At 42.9% G+C, this 20,605-nt stretch overlaps 1 protein-coding gene across 1 annotated transcript in view; it reads left to right on the forward strand.

Annotated features, from left to right (window-relative positions):
• The first annotated feature begins 3,837 nt into the window (after positions 1 to 3,837).
• Positions 3,838 to 20,605, forward strand: part of FGF2 (fibroblast growth factor 2) — a 53,760-nt gene continuing 36,992 nt past the window's right edge. The window contains exon 1 of the mRNA XM_005899730.3: positions 3,838 to 4,374. Within this exon, the coding sequence (XP_005899792.1) occupies positions 4,197 to 4,374 (178 nt within the window). The 5' untranslated portion in view covers positions 3,838 to 4,196. The remainder of the gene's footprint in view (positions 4,375 to 20,605) is intronic.

Below are 20,605 nucleotides of genomic sequence, written 5' to 3' on the forward strand. Positions count from 1 at the left end.
GCTCAGTCGTGTTTGACTCTTTGTGACCCCATGGACTGTAGCCCAACAGGCTCCTCTGTCCATGGGATTCTCCAGGCAAGAATACTGGAGTGCGTTGCCATTCCCTTCTCAAGGGTATCTTCCCAACCCAGGAATTGAACCCAGGTCTCCCACATAGCAGGTGGATTATTTACCTTTTTTTTTTTTGTATACATGGAATTGTGTTTTTCTATCTGGCTTTTCTGCCTTCACTGTTACAAGGTTCATCTATGTTTTACCATGTATGGGTACTTTATTTCTTTTTATCTGCCTGCGATGCAGGAGACCAGGGTTCGATCCCTGGGTTGGGAAGTTCCTCTGAAGAAGGGAATGGCAATCCACTCCAGTATTCTTGCCTGGAGAATTCCATGGACAGAGAAGCCTGGCGGGCTACAGTCCATAGGGTTGCAAAGAATAGGACACGACTGAGCGACTAACACACACACACACACACACACACACACAGACACACAATATTCCATTTTATGGATATACCACATTTTGTTTATCCATTTGTCAGTTGACAGACATTTGAGTAGTTTCTACTTTTTGACTATGATGAATAATGATGCTACTAACACTCATTTATGTGTTTGTTTTTGTGTGAACATAGTTTCAATTCTCATGTGTGTATGTAGAATTAATGAATGGAATTGATAGGCCAAATTGTGAAACTTTGTAATTTTTTGAGGAAATGCCTGACTGTTCTATATATTGGCTATACCATTTTATGTCCCCCCCCCAGCAATGTATTGAGGTTCCAATTATTCTACACCCTTGACAGCCCTTGTTATCCTTTTTTTTAAAAAAATTATAGCTATCATATTGGGTGTGAAGTGATGACTCATTGTGATTTTGATTCACATTTTACTAATGACTAATTATATTGAACATCTTTTCATGTACTTATTGGTTATTTTTATAGGTTCTTTGGAGGAATGTCTATTCAAATACTTTGCCCACTTTTAAATTAGACTGTCTTTTAACTGTTGAGCTGTAACAATTCTTTACATATTTTGGAGACTAGACTCTCATCATATATATGATTAGCAAAATTTTTTCCCCATTCTCTGGACACCTTTCATTTTCTCAGTAGTGTAACTCGGTGCACAGAAGTTTTTGATTTGGAGGAAGTACAATCTATCTGTTTTCTCTTGTTGCTGTCTCTCTAGTGCCATATCTAAGAAACCATTGCCTAATCCGAGGTCATGAAGATTTATACCTATGTTTTTATCTAAGAGGGTTTGTAGTTTTAACTTTTAAATTTAAGTCTATGATGTATGTTAAGTTTTTAATAGTGTGCTGTTCTTATACATTTATTTGTCCAAATGAATTTTATAATATTGTTATTTAGTTTTAAAATGGTGCCAAGTTTTTAAACTAATATTGTTTAATTTGACATTGTTATTTTACTGTATGTTTCCATCCAGGAACACTTAAGTATTTTTTAAGTTCTCATTACATCTTTGTACTTTTCATCATTTAGATTTTGAACAATTCTTATTAATTCCAAAGTAATTTACCTTGGTGTTGAGAAGGAAATTCTGGAACCTAATTTTTTTTTTAATAATGGGTTTTGTATCCGTCATCTTATAGAATTCTATTGGTTCTAGTTTTTTTTTCAAAATTACTTTTATATTCATCCTTAGAGTTGGGTAAAATGAGAGTGTAAGTAAATTGACTGCTCATGGTTCAACTGAGAGCAAATTGATTGCATCTAAGAATATTGTGTCTGTCTTTGTGGTATCTACAAGTGTGTGTTGAGAAGAGTCTGGTTAGGAACATAAGACAACTTTCTTAAGGATGTCTTCTTGGAATTAATGCTATTTGACTTAGAGACCTAGATTCCCAGAGCTGGCTTATCCATTTCCAGTGGTATCTCCTCTCCTGGTTTTGCAAGGATCTAGGAAACAAGAGGTTATTGTACATGGGATGCAGTTCCACAGGACCTGTGGTCCATTAGCATACACATTCCTGTTGCTGCTGCTAAGTTGCTTCAGTCGTGTCGGACTCTGTGCGACCCCATAGATGGCAGCCCACCAGGCTTCCCTATCCCTGGGATTCTCCAGGCAAGAACACTGGAGTGGGTTGCCATTTCCTTCTCCAATGCATGAAAGTGAAAAGTGAAAGTGAAGTCACTCAGTCGTGTCGGACTCTTAGCGACCCCATGGACTTCAGCCTACCAGGCTCCTCCGTCCATGGGATTTTCCAGGCAAGAGTACTGAAGTGGGGTGCTAATGCCTTCTCCAAGCATACGCATTACTTAACTGCTTGTAACTGTTCCCCAAATTTTTGGATACTACTGTGAAATAAATAGTTTGGCTTAGCTTTTATCCCTTTGTTCTTGGAATACTCAGGTTTCTGTGCACGGATTTCAAAGCTTGTTCAAGTCTAACTTGACTTCAAAGTAAGTGGCAACTCAATTCATGCTGCAGTAACTTTAAGCATCCCTGAGGATTCCCACAGAGATCTGCAAGGGAGCTGTTTGTCTTAACAGATTTTCAGCGCAGCTAAAACCTGTCCATTTTGGAGACAGATGTCCGAGAACATCCATCAGCCCAGAGAAGAGTATTCCTTGGTTCTTAAAGCTCCAAAGAATCGTACTCCTATTTAACATTCTAGAAATGTGTCTAGAGTTAAACCCATCTCAGAGCCTTATGAACAAATGCACCATGGATAATCTTTTGAAAGCAAACAAGTTCTTAAATAGAGGAACTTCTGTATTCTCACTTCTTCCAAGAAGCTTTCCCTTACTCCTGCCTATCCTCAAGCTGAATTACTCCTTGTCTGATATCTCCTGAAACTTTTTACTCGTCTATGGCCTTGACCTGTTCTACTGTTCATAGTATTTGTGTTACTCTGGGTCCCCTTGTATCACCTTCACTGTGCCAGAAGACCCTGTTTGATCGGGCATCTCCCACTGCACTTACTGAATGCTTTGCACACCGTAGATGCTCAGCATATGAAGTTCTAAAGATGAGTATTTTGCTAATCTGTAGTGCCTGTTATATTCTACTGAAAAATAAAGTGTAATTAACCTCAATTTTGTAGTTTGGGATTTTCAATAAACTACCCTTCCTCCAAAAAGTGCCTAACAGTTTAGCTAGAACAAGACAGTAACATGCTTCAATCGCGATAAGGATTTGAGGGCCATTTTCATCTTTGCACGTTGACTATCTCCAGGTTAGTCAGAGAAAAATCTTTTCCTCTCTGCGACTCAACCCCTTCTCTGGCCTCTCTCCCCACTCCTGTTAGTAAAATACTTCAGCCTCCGCCTCCCATGTTAACAGTTTGTGCCAGTGCGTGCCCCTCGTCTTTGGGTAATTAGAGACGTTCAAAACGTATTTTGACACACAATCCTCCCTGACTTCAATTCCTCTACTTCTTTGGGGTGGAAATAGTTGCTGCGCTTTCAGACGCTGGCAGAGAAAAAGACTGGGGGAGAAAATTGCATTTAAAGTTTGAAAAGTTGAGTCACGGCTGGTTGCTCAGCGAAAGCTCCGCAATGTAGAGAAAGTCGAAACGTGGTTTGGGCTGCGCGGAGCTGGGCTGGGGCGACTTCTGGGGAACCGGCGGGGTTGAGCCCCTAAAGCGGCGGAGGCCTGGACCAGGGCCTCCCGCCGCGTCCCCGCACCTCCCCCGGCCCTGGCTCTCCCCCTCGGGCTCCCGGGGCACGGATGTCGCGCGCTTGCGTCCTGCGGCCCGAGCGCCCGACCCAGACACCCGCCCCAGAAAACCCGGAGCGAGTAGGGGGCGGTGCGCCGGAAGGGAGGCGGGCGGGGGGCGTGGGGGGTCGTGGGCGTCTGGGGGTGGAGACGTATTAGATGTGACGCCGCGGCCCAGCGGGTAGCAGACCGGCGGACGCGGTGCCCGCGGATCCCGGGTGCTGCGGCTTAGGGAGGCGGCCCTCCCAAGAGCGGCGGCCGCAGAGGCATCCAGCCCTCACCCCCCGATCCCGGACCGCCGGGCTCCCCGCGCTCTAGGGCAGGCGGAGAGGGAAGCGGCCGAACAGCTCGAGGCTGGGGGCTCGCGGGCGCGGCCGCGTGCCGCGGGGAGGGAGGCTGGGGGGCCGGGGCCGGGGCCGCGCCGCGGAGCGCGTCGGAGGCCGGGGCCGGGGCGCGGCGGCTCCCCGCGCGGCTCCAGGGGCTCGGGGACCCCGCCAGGGCCTTGGTGGGGCCATGGCCGCCGGGAGCATCACCACGCTGCCAGCCCTGCCGGAGGACGGCGGCAGCGGCGCTTTCCCGCCGGGCCACTTCAAGGACCCCAAGCGGCTGTACTGCAAGAACGGGGGCTTCTTCCTGCGCATCCACCCCGACGGCCGAGTGGACGGGGTCCGCGAGAAGAGCGACCCACACAGTGAGTGCTCCCCAGGTCTTCCCCGGTGCCGTCTTCGTCCCCTGCGGTTCTCTCCCCCGCCCCTGCCTTCCAGCCTCCGCGCTCCTTCTTCCTCTTCACTGTGACCCCGGTGGGACTTGTGGTTTCTCTCCGCTCGGCCCTCGGCGGTTTCGGGCTCACCACTCGCCCCCCTCCTGCCCCGAGCTGCGGTGGCGGTAGACGCTCCTCCAGGCTTTGGAGTGTGCCGGCTGCTCAGCAAAGCCAGTCCCCTGGGCCCCGAGCCCCCGGTGCCCGGGCTTTGCGGGCGGCTCCCTGGGCGCAGACAACCTGTCGCGTCGGGGGTGCCCGGCGGCTGAGCAGAGGTGAGCGGCTCAGCGAGGTGCCGCCCGCGCCCCGAGCCTGAAGTTCCGACCGCTTCTATGGGATGCCCGTTGTCTCCGGGGCAAAGCCAGGAGGGACCGCAGACCAACTAAAAGGTCCTTGTTGGAAAGATACCTTGCATCAGGTTTGAGGATCAAATGAGAATTTGAAGTGCGCAGAGGACTCAATTTACTAGTCTACAGTTGCATTTTCTGTAAAAATAATAATGATGTATCTGTGGTAATAGCAATAAGATTGGTCTGAGGCGTTGGTTGTCAAACTAAGAGTGCATAAGAATCACCTGGAAGGTGTGTGTGTTGTGTGATTCATGGCTGAACCATCTCCCAGAGTTTCAGATCGCTTAGGTCTGGAGTGGGGCCTCATTTGCATTTCTAACTACTTCCCAGGTGATGCTGATCTGAGAGCACAGTTTGAGAACCCGCTGGTCTAGAGAAAGAGGAAGGAAAGAGGTATAAAATGGGCTGATAAAAACAGATGAGTTTGAAGTGAGACAAAGAGATCAGATATTTTTAAACTGTCATCCTGTAAGTAGGTAAAACATGTTTTGAAAGCTGTTTGTTCTGCCATTCCTTCCATAATGGTTTTCAGGTGGAAAACTTGATCCTCTTTTTTTTTTTTTTTTTTTGCCCAAGTTCCGCAAGAGGCCTTCTTTACCTTGTGATGCTAATAGTGCGTCCTTTGGGGCTCTCCAGGTGGTACTGGTGGTAAAGATCCCACCTGCCAGTGCCTGGGATGTAAGAGGTGTGGATTGGATCCCTGTGTTGGAAAGATCCCCTGGAGAAGGAAATGGCACCCCGCTCCAGTATTCTTGCCTGGAGACTCCCCATGGACAGAGGAGCCTAGTGGGCTACCGTCCCTAGGGTCCCAAAGAGTCGGACACTGAAGGAATTTAGCAAGCTCTCACTCTGGGATGAGAGTTAGGAAGAGGAGAAAACTCTGCAGCCAAACCTAGCTGACAAATTCAGTAATGGGAAATGTCCCTTCATAAGAATTGGTCTTTATTGATTTCAAAATAGCAACAAGCAAAGGATTCAGGTCTGTAACTTTTTTCGGGCCTGCCATAATTAAACAATTTTCTTAACCACTTACATTATCCAGTAAAACTGAAAAGATGCTTGTAGCCCAATATATTGGTTAGTGCTCTTTCTCTATTTTGGTAACTAGGTTTCACAAAATTATCTTTCTGTGTGGGGTTTATTCTGTGCTTGCTGCCAGGGTAGCCCAGCTGAACAGGGCAAGGTGCACATATGTCCCAATTAATTTTGCTCTTTTCTAGTATCACAAAAAGTAGTTTGTTCTTTGACGAGAAGACAGAACTCTTCCCCCAGATTAGGTTTATACTGGAGCTTCCTTTAGTACATTTTCTTCCAGACATTTTATGAGTTGCAGGTATTTTCTTTGCCTTCTCAATACCCTATTTCCTTTAAAACAAAACTGTATAGGGGCTGGGCTTTCCAGGTGGCGCAGTGGTAAGGAATCCGCCTGCCAATATAGGAGATGCAGGAGACACTCGTTCAATCCCTGGATTGGGTAGATCCCCTGGAAAAGGGAATGGCAACCAACTCCAGTATTCTTGCCTGGGAAATCCCATGAGTGGAGGAGCCTGGCAGGCACAGTCCAGGGGGTCGCAGAAAATCAGACGTGACTGAGCACACAGGCATGTATGGGAGTTAGTAAGGATAATTCTGAATTGCATATTACATTACCACCCTTTTAAACACAACTATTAACTTTTTATTCCCAGTTTGGGGCTGGGCCATCATTACTGTATTCTTATTTTAACTTCATGGTCTGAAATAGGATTGATACTCTCCAGGGGACATTTGGCAGTGCCTGGAGATGTTTTCACTCATGCCTGGAAGGGTGCTACTGGCATTTGCTAAGTAGAGGCCAGGGATGTTACAGTGCACAGAATACCTCCCTAATCGCTCAGCAAAAAAATTAAAAATGTTCTGACCGTTAATGTTAATAGTGTTAAGGCTGAGAAACCCAGCCAACCTGATAACTAGCTCAAGACCTTTAAAGGTAGAGAGTAGAGTACTCATCCAGACTTGTGGAGAGCACTGATTTTTAAAAATCACCTTGTACCAGGTGGTAGACTGACAAGAATAGAAACCTGAAAATGATCAATTTAAATGACTTTTGTATAGGCCAACCTGGACATATGTTTAATTAAGGACAGTGTTTTTTTTTTTTTCCCCTGACATATCAAACGTGTACTGATAGTTGACAAAACCAGGAGGAGACGGGTAAGAAATACATAGGAAAAACAATGCCATATCAGTATCCTCTTAACCATATCCCCTCCATTCCCCTAAAGGAGCAAAACTGATCAGCAAACGTGGAGAAATAAAAGCTGTTAATGCTTGCTACAGCTTCCCACCGAATTAAGGTTCAGATATCTAGACATATTTGAAACATTGGAAAATCCAAGGCCCCCTCCCTCAAACTCATTTGTCCATACACCCAAAATCTATCACTGGAGATTTATCCCTTTGGCATTAACTCTCTGTCCAGATGTTTCTAAAATGCAAATGCAGTGTGCTCTCCGAATCCACAGTCTCCATCTGTGGTGATGACAGCCAACGGCCCTACACCGTTTTCCACGAGGGACTTGAGCCTCGGTGGGTGCTGGAAACCCTGGACCCGGCTCCTCATGGGTACGGGGTGGAGGGTGCCTCTGGAAGGACAAGTGGAGCAGTTACCCGGTTTTAACATTTCGTGTGAATTAAATTGTATGTGCATGATTTCTTCCCCAAAAGCTGACCAGCAGGGCTGGAGTTGAGGGGGGAGGCTGTGAAGTCGGTGGCATGAATGTGGGGCGCTGGTCAGGGGCAGGGGACATGGCTAGGTTCTGAAGGGACATAGGGCAGGACGGTGTGGGGCTGGGCGGACAGCGTTTCCAGCTTCCCACTTTTGCTGGAGATCACCTGTGTTTCTCCCCGGGTTTTCTCTTGAATTGTTTTCACAATTGTTTCAAAAGGCCCACTTTCCTGCACTTTTCTCACAATCCTGAAATAACCTGTATTTGACACGAGTGTGTTGGTAAAAGTGAGATAAAGACAGGGCCAGCGTGGGTGCCGCACATCCACCTTCCCTTTGGTGTCCCACTTGCCCACGGGGATGTGTAACAGAAGTATATGCCCTGAAGTACTGAAACCACGTGAAAACATTCGGAAGAGAACACATTTTATCCCAGGCAGCACGTTCAACATGTGGTGGAGTATAATAAGGGCAAAGTATGCTGCTTGTGTACATTTTAGCATTAAATTTATTCCAGATGCTTTTATTTTGGAAAAAACGAAGGTAGTTAGAAGTGCTGGATCGACCTTTGGGTCTTCTCCCAGGAGGTGACCGCCTGCTTGCCACACTCCTCTGGCTTCCGGCCTCCAGAGGACACTGAGCCTTGAAGAGGCTGAGGGACCTGCCCACCCCCAAGTGGAGCAGGGCTGGGATCCCGTCTGACTCCCACCCTCTGTGCCACCGCACATATTCCATGCAGCCCCGTCATTAAAAACGAACTGTTCACCAGCTTCATCTTGTAGAAGACGAGATTGAGGTCCACAGGCGGAACTGATTGCCTGAGTTTACCTGCCGATTCTTGCCCACTTGCCCCCTTGCGGACTATCCCTGCTGTTCTGGCTTTTTAGGCTTCCTCCACTTCAAAATATTGACATAGTCGCTCTGGGGAGTTCTTATGAGTCCACAGGTTGCCTCTGGTTGTACCCCCTGGAGCAATGAAGAAAGCCACCTTTTCTTCTCTTCCTTTATGTCAATGGAACTTTTGATTGATGACACCAGATTCTCCCCCCTCCACACACATACACCTTTTTTGGGTAATATCTGGCAAGTGGATCCCACCAATTTACTTTAATAAGCATACTGTTTACTCTAATGACATTTGTGTGCAGTAAACAAATGAAGTAAGAACCCAATAGCTCATTTAATTGTGGAAATCGTGTAATTGGTTCAGCAATGAAAGGACAATTCATGAGTCATGGATATTACCACACCTTAGCCTTTTAAAATGAGTTTGGTGCCAAATGACTTCAGCCTAGAACTGGCAATATCCTCTTGTGACATGCCTTGAGGGCTTTCTTTGTGTTTATAAAGTGGCCATCCCATAATTGGATTTTGACAGAGGTATGAAAAGTGGATTCTGAGCATTATGTTCAGACTTACTGATGTTTTAAATGGATAGCTGAGATTTTTAGGTGTAATTTGAAAAAACGTTATAGACAAAACAAGAATCATCCTCAATACATTATAATTATAAAATTGACTGTTCATCTACATATTGATTCTCAGAAATTACTGTCAGCGATATTGAAAAAAGGCAGTATAAGGTCTTGCATTATTAGAATTGTTATTTTCTGGCCAAAGATGCCTGTGGAACAGGGAGGTAACTACTCACGTGCCATTGCCTTTACTTGTTTTTCAAAACCCCCTGCTTGGGCCCCTTTGTCATACAACAAACATCTGTAAGACTGGCCTGGGGTAACCACTCTATTTCTGGGAATTGGAACAAGACAAGTCAGCCCATTTGGACTTGAACCTTAACCTCATTACCATATCCTCTCCAAACAAGTATTCTTGGTTCTATTTTGTTTTTGAGCTTGTCATTTTCTGCACTCTGAAACCAGGTCTTCTGCTTAACTTGTATGTTGTCAAGTGTTTGGCTGTTGACAAAATAATTCAAGTAACAGTTATCATTGTGGAATTTTCATTATGTCACTGGTGGCTCAGCTGGTAAAGAATCTGCCTGCAATGCAGGAGACCTGGGTTTGACCCCTAGATCGGGAAGATCCTCTGGAGAAGGAATGACTACCCGCTGCAGTATTCTTGCCTGGAGAATCCCATGGACAGAGGAGCCTGGTGGGTTACAGTGCATGGGGTTGCAAGAGTCCGACATGACTTAGCAACTAAACTGCCACCACCACGTCAATGGGAAATGCAGTTGTGGCACCGTGATTTTCAGTGTTCCCTTATTGCATCCATTGCTGCTGCTGCTAAGTCACTTCAGTCGTGTCCGACTCTGTGCGACCCCATAGACGACAGCCCACCAGGCTCCCCGTCCCTGGGATTCTCCAGGCAAGAACACTGGAGTGGGTTGCCATTTCCTTCTCCAATGCATGAAAGTGAAAAGTGAAAGGGAAGTCGCTCAGTCGTGTCCGACTCTTTGTGACCCCATGGTCTGCAGCCTACCAGGCTCCTCCATCCATGGGATTTTCCAGGCAAGAGTACTGGAGTGGGGTGCCGTTGCCTTCTCTGGCATCCATTGTTGGGGGGTAGCTATTGCTTTCTCTCTCTCTAAGCTAGGTTATTTATGGCCATAGGAATTTAGGCAGGGAATAAAGGAAAAATGGCAACTCCCAGGGAACTTCACCCATTGAGCCATATACCACATAGTTCTTAGAAACTGGATTAGTCCCATTCTAAATTCCTGTGGGATATTTTTAGTTTGAAGAAATTTGGAGGGCCTAGAGGCAACAGATAGCCAATATTCAGTTTTAATTTATGTCTCATCCCAGTTGTTCCCTGTCACTGTTCCTGCATATGGTGACTTTTGAGTTGACTGGTATATCCTTAATACTCATTCATTTACAGTAATCAGTAATGTGTGTGTGTGTTTGCATTTTGATTTTCTTTTAAAAAATTATTTACTTGGCTGCTCTGGATCTTAGTTGCTGCATGTGAACTCTTAGTTGCCACAGGTGGGGTCTAGTTCCCTGACCAGGATCGAACCCAGGCCCCTCCGTTGGGAGTGCAGAGGCTTAGTCGCTGGGATACCAGAGAAGTCGCCTGCATTTGTATTTTCAAAGGGCTACTTACTTTCTCAAGTTAAGTTACCCTCTAAATTAAATTATCCCATAGAATTCTAAAGTGTAAAGTTCACAGATTTTTTAGGATATTGCAGAGGGTGGGGAGGGAAGGTTGTTTTTTTTATTTTCCTGTTTTGTTTTGCTTTTTAAAGGAAATTTGTGTAGTGTAGTAATGATCTGGCTAGGATTCTGTGAGTGGGTTATTTTCTCTGTTCATGATTTATGCACTTTGAGAAAATTTGGCATCTTAAGGTAGGGACCATGACTTCTCCATATAAATAAACATCATAAAAAGGCTTGTACCTTTTACTTTGGTAATTCTCACTAAAAGTGAGCTGCTGATGAGAACATTCTATGTGGGTAACTACTCAGGGGCCACATGCTGTTCAAAGCCTGGTCAAGGTTTACAGTTCTCTTGGTATAGTAACATATACGATTAGGCACTTAGCCTTTTAATGAAGATAACTATATGTAACAATTATATTTGGAAAAATGTAATCATATTTGAAATATTAAAAAGCTGGCTCTTAGCAATTTTGGTGTAGTCTATAAAAAGATGAATCATTGCTCAGGATAATTAGTTAAAAGCTCTCATTATGAATTGTTTTCTTTAAAAAGCATCTAAGATATTTACCATGTACTGTGTGATGGAAGATTCCTCAGGTATGCTGTGCATTGTTCATTCGTCTTTCTGTGACCGGTATCCTAGAATCCTGTACTCTCTTCTACTTCATCTCCTTTTCTCTTTCTAACTCTGGATTGTGCTTCTGGTATTCTGCTTAAATCATTCTGGGCCCCGGCAGTCTTCCAGTTCAATCACATGGACTTACCCAGTGTGTCACCCTATTTCTGACGCTTCACACTATTGTCTGCCTCTGTCTCACCAGAATTCCTTGGCACATTAACCCGGTTTCCTCTCACCCTTCCAACCGTCTTTTCCTCTGGTCCCTCCTATCTTCGGTCTTTTGCTGTTGTATCCCCCAAGGCTCTGTTTTTGCCTCTCTTCCCATCTTTCTGAGTACTTGTGATCTTTCAGCACAGATCATTTCAACTCTCTCTGCTTTTCTGTCTCTGTGTTAGTATCGTGTTCCTGCTGCCTAAAGGATAGATGTACTGCCGCAGCCTCAATTCATCCCACAGAAGACAGAACATAGCATCATTTTCTCCACCTGGCACCCTTCCTACTGAATTTCTGCCTGAAATGAAATTCTTCTTCTAGTCTCCAAAACTAGACACCTGGGATTCATCCCTGCCTCAGTGACTTTTCTTCGCCCTGTCTCTTGGTTTCCTCTGTCCTTTTCTTACCTATGAACAGACCCTCCAGACTTTCCCTCTGAAGCATGACCTACCGGCTCAGTGTTTCAGCTCTTTACGATCCACACTCCCCTGATGCTGCCAGCGCTCTCTGCCTTCGTGATTGTCTCTAAACTGGCAGAACCATCACTATTACAGTTGGCTTTTCCACTTGGTGATCCTTGTTTTTGGAAAATCCTTTATCACACCAATTCTTGTCTCACACCCTCCTCCCACTCTCACTTTTCCCTGAAAAGATCTTTTACGAGCCAGCTCAGTGGTCTTTTCCTTTGTGAAACTTTCCCCTACCTTCCCAGGGAGACTTGGTTGTTTCTGTCTGTGCTTTTTTCCCCATAGTAGTTGGGATGTATTGTAGACTTAACAGTTTTTCTTGTAATTAATTGTTTACATGTCTATCTCCTGCACTGGGACTGCGAGCTCTGTCTACTTAAAGAATGTGTGTTAAGTTCAGTGTGTACCCCACAAATGAGCCAAGTCTTCTGACTCCCTCTCTGATGGCCTTCTGACATCCTTCTCCTCTTAGCCTTGACTCAGGCCGTTTCCTTGAGCTGAAGTGCACTTAGTTTTCCTTCCTGACCCCAGTCCTAGGCTTTGCGTCAGACCCTGTGGCTTTCACATGGCCCTGTACCCGTCTGTCCCCTCCTGCATTATCGAAAAATTCTCTCTAATAGCTTGATGTGTTTTAACCTCCTGTCCCTCAGTTTTACTGGAACTTTCTAGATGGCAAGGATTTTAAAAAATTTAAACATTACCCAGTAGTCCTTTGCTCTCTTTTCTACTCTGAGGACTGAGACTGACTTTAGGCACTCCAGAATTCCCTGGACTCAAATGAATGACCATGCTGAGGCCCATGAAGAGGTTCGATGTGTATTGTTGAATGAGCTAGAACTTTAAATAAATAAGCATATACATTTCAGCATGAAGTGCGCAGAGCAGATAAGTTGAACGTAGCATCACTGTGGTTCCTTCTGTGGACACCTTTCACATTATTCAAAGGAAGCAATAAAGGTAAAACACAATCATTTCGTTAGGATTAATTTTTATTGTGGAAGTTTTTCTTTTCAGCTAATGAATAACATGTCAACATTTCTAGCCAATTTCAGAACTAGCTGTAATCTTCTAATTAAAAACCATAGATCTGAGAGTTCATACTTGAGTCATATTTAATCCTTAAATCCCTTTCTTTCCCTCTGTCTCTTTCTCTCTTTCTAAAAGCTGTGAATCATTTTATAAATTAGGATTAAGAACTGTCTGGTACCATTGTTAATATCCCTTTTGGCTGTGAGGAAATGGCACAAATAATTTCATCCTAATATTCATTCAGATTTATGAGCCAGTATTCATCACAACAATCTTAAAACTCTTGAAAGGATAGAAACTGTATGACAAAGTGAGTCATAGTCTTTGTGATGTGATGTCTGCAAGGGTGGGTGGGAGAGACTACTGAATGACCAGTCTCATTCTGCTTTCTGAGCTGAATCATTTTGCAAATAGAAAACAATTCATAGATTTATAGATGGTCATAACATAAATAGGAAATGGAAGAGAGTAACAGAGTCAAATAATACCTCTATTTAAAAAATTACTTTTTGAAACATAACACTTGATGAACAGTCTTTATTTTGAATTAGAAATGAAATTAATCTACTGCCTAATAATACATATATTTTGATACTTGCTGTATGTCTTTATATATTTTCATTTTTTCCTATTGGTTATGTTTCTTTTAAAAAATTCTCTCATGTAATTTGACCTTTATCTTCATAGCTATTTCTAGCTTTGGCTTGTTTGACAATTGCGTGTGTGTTTGTGTGTGGAGAAGGAGGGGACTACTTGTATGGAAACTTGAGAGAAGAAGGTCCCTTTCCTCTTGAAAATTCTTAATAGTATAATCCTGCATTTTGCATGGTCGGTCTCCTTTTGTTACTTTTCATCTTATTAGAATTAGCAATATGGAGAGTCTTTCTCTGAGTCAGATTTAACCTTTAATCTTTAAATGTAAGATTGATTTACCTTATTTCCTTATTTTCTTTGAGACAAAGTATTTGTCAAAACAATTATATGAAAAGTAAACTATTCTAGTTTGAGTGTGTTTCTTGAGTTTTAGAACTTTAGGACTCTTCTTACATTCTTATATTTATCCATTAAACTCAACAATTTAGTAAGGGGGATATAATACAAATAAAATTGGGAAGCTAATTTTTCTAACTGGTTTAGTAGAGGACAGTAGTATATGAAGAAGGCATATATTACTTTAATACAACGTGTTGGATTAAAAAATAGTTACAGCAATACCTTCAGTTGTTACAAGGTGGGAAAAGTAAGGCGCAGATTATTTTGGAGGGAAGGTATTAAAACCATGACGTGTTGATGGGATCTGTCCAGCCTGAGCCAGACACCAAAGCAGGTTCCATGGCAACTTGGCCACGTCCCTGCGCCTTTAAAGAGGAAGGGCCTATTGTTTGGCCTTCACCAAATGACTTCACCTGGGATCTTGTTATTTACTGAATGTTTTTTGAATGGATGGATGAAATTCCTGAGAACATGCTCTGGGCCAGCTTTATGAACAGTATGTTTAATCTTATTATAGTCTTATGAAACAAGTGTTATTTTCATCTTACAGATAGGGATAGAGTTTTTGCTATTGGCTTTTCAAACCATGGTCTCTTTGTGATTGTAAGTAATTAATTGTGTCTTCCAGATTTGTTAGTGTTTAGAATACAGTTCATGGCCAGAATTTCAGATGGACGGTGTGGCATAAATTTGAACAGAAATAGTGATTTTTAAAAATAGTTTAAACTTCCCAGAGCCTTTACTGTGCTCAGCAAAGTTAGTCTCTCATCTTTTCTTCTACCCCTTTATTGCATCCTTTTTTATTTAGAAAATATTTGTCATGAATTAATACGAAACAATTCTTTAATATTTTAGGGATTGCTTTCTGAAGAACTCAAAGATTTTTAAAAGGCATATTTAAAAATTAAGAGTAGGACATAATTAAGAATAAATACTATATAAGAATGGGATAAACCTCAAAGATAGAGTCTGTAAAGATGCAGAATAAGCTAAGGCATGCAGAAAATACAAAGAGAATGATTAAAAGGATGTTTAAAAAGTTAGTTAGGCCCTTTCAAGGAAATTTGAGATAGGCTCACTATTTAAGGACATAGTGTAAGATGAAAAGAAAAAAATTAAAGAACAAAAAGCAGATGGACCTGGGCCTATTTTATGTTAATGTTAATCTTCTTCTCCAAGTGAGATTGTCAATCAGTAATTGTCTGAGTGTCTCATTGAGAAAATAAAGACCAAGGTAGACAAAGAGATACAAAGAAAGCACTTAGCCAGACACATCTAGAAATGTGTTTATAATGAAACTCCTCTTTCCTTGAAATCACTTGTCCCCCTTTTTTGACCCCCTGTATTTTAAAATATAAAATATTTAACTTTGTAAATTTCTTGCCAACCAGCCCATCTCGCAGAGTACATTTCTACTCTTCATCCCCTCAGTCTTCACATCCGTCTCAGGCTCTGTGCTTTCAGTTCTGCTGTGTCCTTCATACTCACGGGGGTCTCTGCGTTGTTGCCACAGCTGCTCTCGTTCGGTCCCTGACTGTTGCAACTGCCTTCTACCTGATCCCATCTGTATCAGTTTGCTAGGGCTGCCATAACAGATTACCGTAGACTGAGTGGCTCAAACAACAGAAATTGATTTTCTCATAGTTCTGTAGACTAGAAGTCCAAGATACAGCTGTCTGCACGTCTGGTCTTTCTGAGGCCTCTTCGGGGTTTGCAGCAGCTACCTTACACATGGTCACCTCTCTGTGCACACATCCTGATCTCTTCTTCTTGTAAGGGCACCATTCAGATTTGGTTAGGGCCCACTCTATAACAGCCCCATTTTGACTTAATCCTTCTTTAGAGGCCCCATCTCCAAATAGTAATTTTCTGAGGTACTGGGGCTTCAGGCTTCAGTGTATGAATTTGGGGTGGGGGTACAGTTCAGCCCACAGCACCAGTGAGTCAACTGGATATTGTTCCTTGGCAGAGTATCTTTCCAGAGAGCAGCTCTGATCTTGTTATCCCTCTCTTTAGAAAAACTTCATGGACTCAGAACAGTCTAGTCCCCTGGTTCCCACATTGCTTACAGATGTGGGCACTGTTGAAAGTCTGTGAGAATTACAGAGAATAGGAAGTTACCAGCAGATGAGTGATTGTCTTGTATATCAGAAAGTGGGATAAAGGTATTTTCTGGAAACTCTAGATAGCTAGGAAGCCTGATGTAGGTCCTTGAAAAAAATCCAAGGGACTTGAGAATATGGAGAGAAGAAGATAACGTAGAAAATAGTACATAGGCTCGTGTATGGTGGAAGAGTAGCAGCACACGTAGGCTTCACGTGTTACTCGGTGGGGTCCCTGACCAAGTTTCCCATAACAGCCTTCTGCAAAAGAAGTACATTTTCTTTGGGAGAGTAGAGTTTTTTCATATTTGGGCTTCTAAGGCCAGGACCCAAGGACTGTATCACCTTTAATGAACTGGAAGTATGCTCTCCCTCCAAAAGGTAAAGAACTAAAGATAAAATTGGTGATATGGATTTATTATCATGATCTGAAAGTATTCTTAATAGACAGCTGACTCTGTTTCCTAATTACCACCCTGAAGTGAAGCTTTAGATTCTCATTTTAATTCAAAGCTTTTTGCTAGACCCTTCACCCAGCTATTGGCAGTATTGCTCACAGCCTCATACAGCAGGAGAATTTTTAGTGATTTACATGACATTTTGCAGCTCAACGAATTTTTCTTGAAAGGCATTGCAGGAAGCTACATTACTCAAGAAGTAGATAGTCTTCAAGTGTTTTAATGAGATTAGGGAAAAAAACACCAGTTGAGATACCTGTTTGGTTATACCTCTGTTGAATCTTTTCCAGACTTGTTATTTTGGGCTGTACTTAATGATGTTGAACTGTAGAGCTTTTGTGTTTAGGATTCTGGAGACTCTTGGCCTTGCCCATGCCCTCACCTCCAGCAGTGAGAGGGTGTTCCTACTAGGTACCTCTGTTTTCTGGAAGAAGCCTAATGCTCACCATGGCTGACAGTTAATATATGTGGTTCTTTATAATTCAGCCTGACTCAAAGAGATATAGTGCATCTTCCTTCCAGGTTGGGTATTTTAACCTGGACAGTCCATGAACAAGCTTCAGGTTTCCATAATTCCTTGAAAATATATATAAAATATTATATCAAGGTGTTGTTTCTGAGGGGAGAATACACAGCATTTTATCAGATTCTCAAAAAGTTGTCCATGGCCCAAAATACGTCAAGGACACTGCTGCTGATAACTAAGGTGTATCTTCTAACTAACCCAGCTGTCAGGAAGAGCCGATTTGAATGTGTTGATTTGAGTCTGTAGTTTATGGTGAATGATGCTTGGGAGTAACATCTTTGCAAAACTGGTGTCTGTGTTAATTCTAAGAAATATTTCAAGCTGCTGTTGATCTCATTACATAGTGTCCACTCTGAGGCCTCCTGAGGGAAATTTCTCTGTGGTAACTGTCGGGACTAGTTCATGCTTCTCCTTGGCAGCCAGTTTATTTTAACCTTATGGACTCTGGGAAGCTTGTTATTGCTACTGGCTTCTAGAAAGCCTAATATGTGGTCCGCTTCTAGCAAGTATGATAATCTCAATCCTGGCTTCACAAATTTTTAACCCTTATTTCCTATTTGCCTTATTTAAAACCATTTTTAAAGTTTGTTTTTTTGTCTTGGTATATTGTCTGTATCTTTGTAACTCATCTTAAATATTATTTGGGGCCAGACAGGTTACATACCTCAATAAAAAATTTTATTGATTTCTTATTTTAACCACAAAATGTCTACTATAAAGTCCTATATAGCATTGGCTGCTGGAGATTAAAAGTCAAATAAGATAGGCACCTAACACTTGAAACTAACACAATATTGTACATCAGTTATACTTTGATTAAAAAAAAAAGGTAGGCTTCTGCTCCTTAAGCTGTGTATTGTCTGACAGGATGAGAAAGATGTAAGTCAGCATTGACACCAAAATGTTATGGCTGCTTTGCTTGTGCTGTGTCCTGGGGGACGGGTGAGATCATGTCAAGGAGGACAGTGATTCTCACAGCAAAGTCGGAAAAAGGCTTCAGACAGGAGCGACTGCTCCATTGGGTGTTGGGAGGCAAGTAGATGTTTGCCAAGCAGCTGACTCTCTAATCACCACCAGAAAGTGATGCTTTAGGTTCATACTCTAAACAAAGTTAGAAACTTTATTCTAACTTATTCTAAACAAATTTCTGCTAGATTAGCCACACCATTTTTAACAGTGATGTGGCTAATATCCCCATGCAGCAGGAGAATTCATTTGGTTATTACATATGTGTTTTGCAACTCAACTAATTTTTCTTAGAAAGCAAAGAAGGGCATGAAGGACAAGCAGCAGCACCAGCTTTGGTATGCTTTGGGGTCTGCAAATATGTTGCCATGGCTGGGATGTAGGGTTAGGGCAAGAGGTAAGGTCTGACACACAGGAAAGGGCCCAGATTCTTTTTTTTTTTTTTAATTGAAGTATGGTTGATTTACAGTGTTGTATTAGTTTCTGGTGTACAGCAAAGTGATTCAGTTATACATTCATGTATCTATTTCTTTTCAGATTCTTTTCCCTTATAAGTTATTAAAAAATATTGGGTATAGTTCCCTGTGCTATATGCTGCTGCTGCTGCTGCTTTTATCCATTCTATACATAATAGTTTGCATCTGCTAGTCTCAAACTCCCAATCCAGCCTTCCCTGCACTCCCCTCCTGTTGGCAACCACATGTCTGTTCTGTGTGTCCGTGAGTCTGTTTCATTGGTAAGTTCACTTCTGTCTTATTTTAGACTCCTCATATAAGAGGTGTCGTGTGGTATTTGTCCTTTTCTCACTTCTCTTAGTCTAATGATCTCTAGATCCATCCGTGTAGCTGCAAATGGCATTATTTCATTTTTTTGTGGCTGAATAATATTCCATTTTATGTAAATGTGTGTGTGTGTGTATATATATATATATGTACCTGTATAGATTACATCTTCTTTATTCATCCATCTGACAGTGGGCATTATGTTGCTTCTATCTCTTGGCTATTGTAAATAGTGCTGCTATGAACATAGGGGTGCACGAATCTTTTTGAATTACAGTTTTGTCCTGATACGTGGAAGAGCCTGGATTCTGATGGGCTTTGTAAGCCATACTAACACTTTGGTCTTGATCCTCAAGGCAGTGGGAAGTCAGTGAAAGATTTTAATCAGGAGAGTAAGAGTATCAGGTTTGGGCTTCTGTAAAATCACTCAGACATGCATGTGGGATACACTGAAGAGTATAAGGCTGGGAGTAGGGAGGAACCTTAGGGAATTATTGCAGTAGTCCAGCTGAGAAATGCAATTCTCTTACACCGTTGCCTGGCATATCGTAAACGATATAAATGCACTAGAATGGAAAGGTCTCCATTTTATCAACAGAAAAAAGGAAATTATTGAAATAACACTAAAAATATTACCCCAAGTATAAATATACAAAAAGTACTATCTACTTACAGAGTAAATATGTAGGCTGAGATCTGAAAAGGATATGTACCAAACTGCTACCTCGTGCTTGTAACTTCAGAAAGGGAGCTAGGATTGAGAAGAAGTGAAGGGGAGCCTTAACTTCTTTATGTGTATTTGGAAAATGTTAACAATTATATATCCATATTTATATAAAAATTTCTAAGAAAGATGAGTGGGGGTGAGGGAGAGGAGGCAGATGTTGGGGTGCGGAGAGCGATGAGATAGTAACCAGTAGGTTCCTGTCTTGGGAGGGTGGAGCTGTGTGTGGAGGTGGTCTTTGGCCATTGGTCACACGGATGGACACGGCACACCGACTGACTGACTGTTGGAGATCAGTGCTCAGGCCTGTGCTTACTCATTAGAAGAAACCTACTTCTCACTCCTTCATCTATTCCTTGGCTTATTTTCTCTTAAGTCCCACTCAAATGCGTGTCTTTGGTCCTTATGAGTGTAAATGTTTTGCTTTGCTTTGGGAAATAATGCTGTTTTTGAAAGTCAAACATTATATCTAATTCACTATACTTTCTAAGTAGCATTCACCACAGTTCTGCATAATATATTTTACTCTTCTAAGGTGAATCATAACCATGTTCTTTGGGACGGTCCTGTACTGGTGGAACAGTGGCCTGGGAAAGACATGAAGGGACTGGATCAGATCACAGAGGGGTGGAGTAAGGTTCACGGAAGCAGAGAGACTCTAGGAAGGGAGGAGACGGGCACAGGTGGAGTCTGGACTGGCCCTGTGCACGGGTTGATATACGAGCAGCAGCGCTCACCAAAGGCCAGTCTGACTCTGGAGTCTCATCACTGAGGCCAGCCCTGCTAGTGAAGGTGCTGCGAGGGCAACAACTAAACAGGTGCTCGTCTCCTGATGACCTGGCAGCTCAGTTTGTAGGAAGACTGTGCCGTGTTAGGGTTCTGCGGAGAAACTGAACCATTAGGAGATACCTGTGGGAGAGGGAAGGAGAGATGTAAGAAACTGATTCCTGTGATTATGAGACCCAGAGAAGAGGCAGATGTTGCAGTTCAAGTTCAAAAGACTATCTGCTGACAGAATTCCTTCTTACTCAGGGAAGGTCAGTCTTTGTTCTGACAGACCTTCAGGAGATTGGATGAGGCCACCCACGTGGAGGACAATCCAAT

This window comes from Bos mutus, chromosome 17 (assembly GCF_027580195.1).
Source record: "Bos mutus isolate GX-2022 chromosome 17, NWIPB_WYAK_1.1, whole genome shotgun sequence".
Lineage (NCBI taxonomy): Eukaryota > Metazoa > Chordata > Mammalia > Artiodactyla > Bovidae > Bos > Bos mutus.